An 8,234-nucleotide genomic window follows, 5' to 3' on the forward strand; every position below is an offset into this window, starting at 1 on the left:
CAGGTCAATAACAAATCAAAGCTCATACCACCATCATGAAATGAAATTCGTACATAATGAATTCCAGATGTGCAGATATACACTGGGTATTGTTAGAAAACTAAAACAAACTTTGTAACAGTACACTCCACATAACTTAATATAACCTGCTCTTAAAAAGCCCTCAAAACGAAATGGAAGATGTCAAAATGCATGCCAAATGAACACAGCAATGAATATAGTTTCGACAGAGTCAATAATGCTTTGTGCAATAACAAAATGAGGTCAGTCACTGATGAGCAAACAAGGAATCATAGTGTACTCTTCAGCAAAGCCAAAAGGAAACCCAAAAACCAGTAAACAGCATGAAATACAATTGATAATAAAATTCACCACACAATACAGGACAGGTTTAACAGAGCTACAGTCTTCACACAGCGCCAACCAGGAGACAAAGGAAGAGTGTGAAGTGCTGGAGTTACATCGAATTACGTAAGCAAACATTCGCCGATTCGAGGTCATACAGCACAAGATTCAGAATAAAGATTGGTGTGTACATCACAGAGGCACGAAACGCCAAGAGCTCCAGTGTGTGCAATTTTCATCCTTGATGTTTCTGCTTTGATTGAAAAATGAAAGAATATTGCATAAATGAAAAAAAAATCAATTCATCCACATAAAAGAAAGTTCGCACAAGTACCACCACAAATGCATTTCGTGCTTCATGCCATGTCACACGTGACGTTTTTCACAGTGCCTATCACTTCAGATGAGATTTGGCTTTGATCTCTGATTAATAGGACGGGGCCTCATTCACCACATTATACACCAAAAATAATGGTGTCATTTTCTGCCATTTGTATTTTTTGATTGAGCACAATAGTTTAGAACCAATGGTCCTCCTTTATTAAAGGTGCGCACCAGATGCTTACTTTATTTTTTTTTCAGTTCTCCGTGTCACAAAGCTACTTGACGAAGTGACATGCGATATCTTACTGACACCTTGTTTACTGACCCATTGTTTTCTGGAATGCCCCACGGCCATTCGGCATCTGAGTGACCAAATAATGTGATTCTACTGCTACTACTAATTGCCCACCACGAGAGTACACACGTTGCAGGATTCGGTTTGGTTTATGGGGTTTAACGTCCCAAAGCGACTCAGGCTATGAGAGACGCCGTAGTGGAGGGCTCCGGAAATTTCGACCACCTGGGGTTCTTTAACGTGCACTGATATCGCATAGTACACGGGCCTCTAGAATTTCGCCTCCATCGAAATTCGACCGCCGTGGCCGGGATCGAACCCGCATCTTTCGTGACAGCAGCCGAACAACATAACCACTGATCCACCGCGGCGGCGGCGAAAAAAAAAAAAAAAAAGAGGTGCCGTTGTGGAGGGCTCAGGAATAATTTCGACCACCTGGGGATCTTCAACGCGCTCTGAAATTGCACAGCACACAGGCGCCTTTTTGCATTTCGCCTCCAGCAAGACGTGGCCGCTGTGCGGCTGGGTTTAAACCCGGGTACTCGGCACTGAGCGCACCACTGATCCAGGACTTAAATTCTGCTATTCAAATGTGCCCCATGAGGGAAGTAGTAAACGTTCATCGTGTAATCAATTTAATTTCAATAACTTTTATTAATACCCTCTCGGGGCACTAATTCCTAGTCGCTGCCGGAGCACCCAGCTCAACAGTAGGAAGCTAACTCAGCCCGCTTTTCTTTAATGCGTTACCATTAAAAAAGGGCTGCGAACAAAAAAAAAAAGTCTGTAAGCTTGTGTACGGCGTCATTGAAAGAGGAGACCAGTGCAGCCCCGCAGATTGTCGATCGGCTCACGTGCCTATTCCGCGGCGTTCGGCCACAGACGGACACGTGTCGCGCGCTCCAAGAATCGCATATTACAACTAAAACTACTGCGTCACTGCTGCATGAATCCCATTGATCGCACTTCGTTCTTTTAAATTTGGTGGAATTACAATGAAACATGGGATATATTCCATTAGTGTAGCAGGGGGGGGGGGCCAATGGAGGAAAAGGGAGAGGGGAATACATGCGCATCAGCCCAGGGCCCCCCCCCATTTTTCTTAATTCGGCCCTGGCGACGACGAATCGGTGGTGAAGCAAGATTCACGGCCAAAGCCATCTTTGCCAGAGCCGGCGAGAGGCTCGGTAGTGACGTCCATTCATCGTCGCCTAGCTGGAGAGCATTTAGGAAACATATGGGCCACGTTACGGTGCACCGCAACTAGTATAGGAAATAGAAACTCCGTCCCGTTAAGACCAACGAGGTATTAGACAGTTTTAGTATAGCGTACGCAAAACCTTTGCGTACGCAATAAAATAGCGCATGTAGAATGCGCATGCGCAGAACGCTAAAAGAAGCTTAGCGTTTAGCGTACGCACGCAATTTTCTGGAAATAGCGTAGCGTCTTTGCGGGGCTTGCGGAGACAACATGGCGGCGCCCTGTTTGCCCGCTTCGGTTCTAAAATACCTCGTCATTGAGTTATTCGGCACTCAACAGGCAATAAATGGTGGTATTCGCTTCCGCTTTCTGTCGTTTCACTGGGACGCAATGCTATGTGCGATAACTTGCCGGTACTTTTGAGATAGCAGTCTGTTTTCAAGCCCGTAAGCCTAACGACAGGTTGTGTACACTGTCGTCATGGCAACGGCCATTTTTGGCACTTCTCAGAAGTTGGTTGGCTTGGTTTGGATCAAAACGACCTCAATTTTTTTTTTTTTCGACGTGAGGTGGCGTTAAGTACTTGCCCAAACGGGGCTGAACCTGGATGTTGTATGTCTACTTAGCGCCTATTGCGGAACGGTCCGCAAACGCTCACCTAAAAGAGTTGTTCGCGCTTTGAATTTAGCGTACGCAAACATCTTGCGTGTTGCGTACGCAAAAAACGCAAACGCTATACTAAAACTGTCTATTAGCACTTCTACGCTAAACCAACGAAAAAATCGCCTGTGCTGCCCATGGAGACCGCAACGTTTATTCGAGCCCATGCGCAGATTCAGTCAGGCAAATTTCACGTTACAGGGACTTAAACAAGAACCCAACACCTACCTACGCACCGAAGCTCCTGCATTCCCGCATAACACCGACGTCCCCATGCTAGGACTCGCCTAGGATGGATGCGTAACTATTCGCTCACCGCCGACGTCTAACCGTAGCTTTCACCACCTCATTGCTCACTCCGTTTTAGTTTCCACGAGCCAGAGTCGAATTCGAACGAAAGAGCGCACCGAAACCAGAATGCCTACACTTCGACAGCCACTACCACTGCCAATTCCACGCCATTCGGGACTTCCACCAGACCACTGACAGTCCTCCAAAAGCAAAGCACAGACCTAGACAAGTCTATAGAAATAGATCTTTAATTATTACACTTTTATTTCGCGAAGGTAGATCCGATCTTTACCAGGTTCACCTTTGCCCGGCTGGAGTCCAGGGGGAGGGGGCACCTGCGAAGAACGCACGCACAGCGAACCCACCCAGGCCAACTCGAAGACGGTTTTATCTAATCACTGCAACAAAGTTGGAACTCTCAATGACTAGCGAAGCTGCCATTTAATTTAGTTCCGTACCCGTTGCCCAGTGTAGCAATACGTATCGCGACGAGCAAATTGTGTACAATGTTCGGTGTAACAGCACAACTTTCACTCCCCCATTCTCACACCTCTCCTTACACGCACACTTTCATACTTCCTCAGTCACCCATTCTCACACCACACACAACCCCCACACTTCCATACTTCCAATCGCCCATCCTCGCAAACCGTTTCCTTTTTTTCAACACTTGTCGCCCCGTGTCAATGTCGAGAAAGAAGAACCCGACACCAGAACCAAACCAGCAATTTACTTCCTTTCGGTACACAGATACAAAGCATCACTACAGTGACAACGCAAAGCGAAACCCCAAGGCCCTGACAAGTTACGCCAAAGGGAGGGGAAGAGCGGGACGGGGCTAAGAAGTGACTTACCATCCAGAGCTGAGACTCCATTGCTGGTAGAAGCTTGCAGCAAGTCGGAACGAAAAACCGCAATGGCACGAGACGCGAAAAAAAGTGCGTGATGACTGCAAGCTGGATGTCATCCTCGCAGTGGCTAGGCAGGACGAGGTGGTCTGAAGACCTTCCGAAAGTCCAAAAAAATCCCCAATCCACTTGGAAACTCGCACCGCGAAAGCGCCGAAGATAAAAATGACACAAGAAACGGGACAAATGACTGGGCGTCTTCTGAGAAGCCTCCGGGGTCGAGGCACCGAGGGAAGATGATTTTACTTAGTCGATTGTACAAAGCAGGGCGATACAGAGAATACAGCACAGCTCTTACATAACCCTGACAAGTTAACCATTAACGCATTGAACGGTGGCCTCAAGGTGGAGACCAAATCTCCATGTAACATGCCTGAATGGCAGAACCAGAGACCAGCGTTGGAATAGAGCCCGATACAACCGTAGCACCGGCACTAACCCGGCGTTGCAGCCGAAGCTGAACCCCGAGCACGACGGGGGCTAGGGCTGTCGTGGGGCAAGAGAAGGGGATAGGAGAGAGGACGGGGTAACGTACCATGAGACGGCGTTGACTGCTGCTGCTTGTCCGGATGATAATTGGACGGGCCGGCGATGGCAGGAACACCAGAAGTGTCCGTGTACATCACCATGGCGCCAGATGCGCCGTCCCCGGACGACGCAGCGGCAGGAGGGGCGGAAACGACAGGCGATATCGCCTGCTCGACATAGGGCATTAAACTAGAAGGCGACGGCTTGATATCCACTGAAAACAGAACAGCAAAGGTGGCTTAGGCTTCATGACTGAACACACACGTATTACAACATACCTTGACTCGAGATGTCTGAAGGCAATGAGGCTTGAACAGGAACAAGTGCCGAGTTGTCTGCTGATGTGGACCCTGTGTGATGTGACTCGTTCCCTAGTGCTTGCGATGATGAGGCGACGTCCGCGAACACAGGTTCCTCCTACGAAAGGGCAAGCAACCATAAGCACTAGAAATAAAAACACGGAACTTTACGGAGTCCACCGCACAGACTCTTAAAAGGAGCACAACAGCAAGGGAGCACCTACGTTCTCCGTCGACATAGACTGTTCCAGAAGGTTCGAAGGCTCCACCTCAAAGTCTGCATCGTCGCCCTCCCCCACGTCGTCACCAACTGAGTCCTGAGTATGCTGCGAGGTGGTCATAGAGTTTATGGCCTTGGCGCTGGAACCGAGAAGTGCGTCTGAAGGCACGGCCGTAGAAGACACCGCCACAGTGGAAGAACGAGACTCGGCCGGAAGGGCGGGCACGCGGTCGCTAGACAAACTACCGTCCTCAATAATTTCGGGACTCTCCGGCCCCTTGATGCGCGTTGCCGGCGGCGCATCTTCGGAGTCGCTGGATGACCGCCGCCGCGGTCGGCCTCTTTTACGTTTACTACTTAGCGGCGGAGATTCGGCACGAGGAGTGCCCACAGGTTTAGCGTCCGCACCGTCTACACTCACGAGCGCGCCTTGCTTGTTCTCACCGGTGACTTCAGCAAGACCTTTCACCTTCAACGTTTCCGCGGTCTTGAGTAACGCGGTCAGCTGGTCTTGCGATACGTTGACCTCGCCGCGGTACATGAACTCGACAACAGCTTTCACGTCCATGTAGCGCATGTCCTTCATTATCACAATGGGGTGCTGGCTGGGGTTCTCGACGAACAGCGTTTGAAAGAAAGGGCTGCAAGCGGACAGGACAATCCTGTGAGCTTTCAGAGATAAACCCTCGCACGCTAGGGTCACATCCACCAACGCTTCGTTTGATAACAGCTGCTCGAACACGGCCAGCATGTTCGACTGGTGGTACTTCCACTTGAGGCAGAACTGTTGAGACCCCATCTCGGCTCGTGGTCGTCGCCGCGGCTGCAAAAAAAAAAAAAAAGTCACTGCAAATTCGCGAACGCATTGGAAGTAAACAGAATCCAACATGTTGAAAAAAATGGCTGCATAAGTGCGCACTTGCTTGCTTTCTTTCAGTTTCGTATTTCGCCCATCATTGAAACTTCTAAAACAAAGCAGCGCTCGCGGTCGCGCCCGAGGCGCCTGCCGCCAAATGCGCCTGCGTCTAGGCGGCCAAGAACGATTATTAGCGGCTATGTTATTAAGGAACACGCGTCTATACAGGCGCGCGCGCACGCGCACACATTTTGCTCCGGACGCAGCAAGGCTGTAGCAGCATTGGAAACACTGGACTGACAATTTTGTAAACAAGACTGACGTAAACAAGTTCAAACGCGCTGCGTAGAAGCGGACGACTTTTCACCACTCCCTCCGCCTTTCCTCTCGGGCCGGCAGTTAGGAAAAAGAAAAGTAAAAAAAAAACTCAAATGCGAGCGAGAGGACGTTACGTAATTGCAGTGTGTGGAGTGTCATTACAGGCTGGGACGGAGCGGTGGGACCGTGGCCCGGGCGATAGAGCAAAGAGCAGCGGCGCGCCGCCGGAGCCGATTACGGAGGCCACGGAGAAACAAAGTTGATATTGGTTTTTCTCGTCAGATGGCTCAAGCGTATAACATCACAAAAAAGTGCTCGTTCACAAAGCTGTGTTTAGTCGCGAACAGTGTATTCGTTCTGACTCGGAAAATCAGGCCGTCGAGCATGGATGGGGGAGAAAAAACGCAGCACGCGACTACGCGCGGCGAGAGCGACCCACGTAGTGCGTATACAATCACTCAAAAGAGTACCACAACGCAACCTGAGACCTGTCCTACACAGCCTATGTAGCTACTGAAGTCGTTAACAAAGAAAAAAAACCAAACGAGCACTGCTTGAACATTAAGAAAGCAGCCACATGCCAATAAGTGACAACTCAAAATCTCGTCGTTAACAAAGAAAAATATCGGACTAGCACTGAACATTCAGAGGTCAGCCACAAGCCAATATTTGTCAGAATTCCTAAATCTCCCGCGTATTACACCAGTCCTAAGTTAACGGGCCTATCCAATGTAAGTACTGTCACACAGTAGTATATACATACCTATACAGGACTAGTCATTCACGCTGCAGCGGCTCACCGCAGGCACGGCCGTCCTACTCGCGTCCTCGTCTCTCACTGACAGCCGCAACGAACATCGTCCCGCACTGACGAAAACGATGCCACGGGGTTGACGGGGTCTCCCACTGTGCGGCCAAGCGCCAATAGAAAGCCGCCGTTCGTTTCCCGCGCTTTGTCAACCAATGGCAGCGCACAACGTCGACGCAGGCGCTGGGCGCTGAGATGCGGAGGGAGGAAGAACGGATGAGCGAGAAGCAAGGGAAAATGGCCGACGAGGCAGCCGTTGGTCGAATTTTCAAACATGGCGGACGCGGCACGACAAAAAAAAAAGCGAGATAAAGTGACGCGCTAAATTAGCCATCTGTGGATGACTGAATCCCAGACGTTACGGCAATATCATGTACGAGGCATCTTATTAATCAACAGAGGGCGGAGGGCACCGTTCGTTGGTATTGGTGGAAGTGGCCCAAAATAGAGCCGATTTCCGTTGGCGGTAGTCCGGCAGGCAGGGAGAAGACGAGGCGCCATGTTGGAAATTCGTTCATTATCCAGTGCACGTAACAGGGCCGTTGGGAAGGCTGATTCTCGCATTTTATCGCTTTTAATACGTTTTATAGGGTTACTTCAAACTGTTGGCGGTCTCTCCTGATACTCCGAATGACATAAACATGAATGACATGAATTTTGACCAATTTCTTTTTGTTCGTATTAACAGCGCGGAATTTTGCTCGAATTAGCACAAATGCGTTCTCACAACCTCGCTTCTCTGCTTTGAGCAGCACAAGCAATTAAATAGCTCTCTGCTGTGCAATTAATTCTTGCCACAAAATTATCGGATTATTTTGTCGTCTAAACAAACGACCGATTACACAAGCGCTTTCGTTGAAATTACTGCCTTGAGCAGGTTTTACAATGCGCATTCTCAGAAACAAAGCTGCCTACCAGCACGAAATTTCGAGTGGACGCATGACCCGTGCCAGTTCGCAGACAGCCGCAGATGTATGCATGTTGTTTATTTTATCATTCTGAGAAATTTTCCTGCGATACAAATGTTTGCTTTGTAATGACTTCGGTGTATGCATGATGGTCGTAGTACGCTAACTCAGACACATATTTGCTCGAGACGCGTATTTTTTTATTTTTTCACGTTACTGCAAGCTTTTTGGTTAGCGGGCCGCAATATGCCTTCTGAGGGGATTCTAGCACGT

The 8,234-nt window shown here is 49.1% G+C and overlaps 1 protein-coding gene across 8 annotated transcripts in view; it reads right to left on the reverse strand.

Annotated features, from left to right (window-relative positions):
• Nucleotides 1-7,134, reverse strand: part of LOC149329985 (uncharacterized) — a 221,959-nt gene extending 214,825 nt beyond the window's left edge. For all 8 annotated transcript variants that reach the window (XM_089560702.1, XM_089560698.1, XM_089560705.1 and 5 more), the window contains exons 1-4: nt 7,009-7,134; nt 5,076-5,894; nt 4,831-4,969; nt 4,560-4,766 (exon numbers count right to left, since the gene is read on the reverse strand). In XM_089560702.1, the coding sequence (XP_089416828.1) occupies nt 4,560-4,766; nt 4,831-4,969; nt 5,076-5,870 (1,141 nt within the window). In that variant the 5' untranslated portion in view covers nt 5,871-5,894; nt 7,009-7,134. The remainder of the gene's footprint in view (nt 1-4,559; nt 4,767-4,830; nt 4,970-5,075; nt 5,895-7,008) is intronic.
• Between the last annotated feature and the right edge of the window lie 1,100 nt (nt 7,135-8,234).

This window comes from Amblyomma mixtum, chromosome 9 (assembly GCF_055824585.1).
Source record: "Amblyomma mixtum isolate Tamu chromosome 9, ASM5582458v1, whole genome shotgun sequence".
Classification (NCBI taxonomy): Eukaryota; Metazoa; Arthropoda; class Arachnida; order Ixodida; family Ixodidae; genus Amblyomma; species Amblyomma mixtum.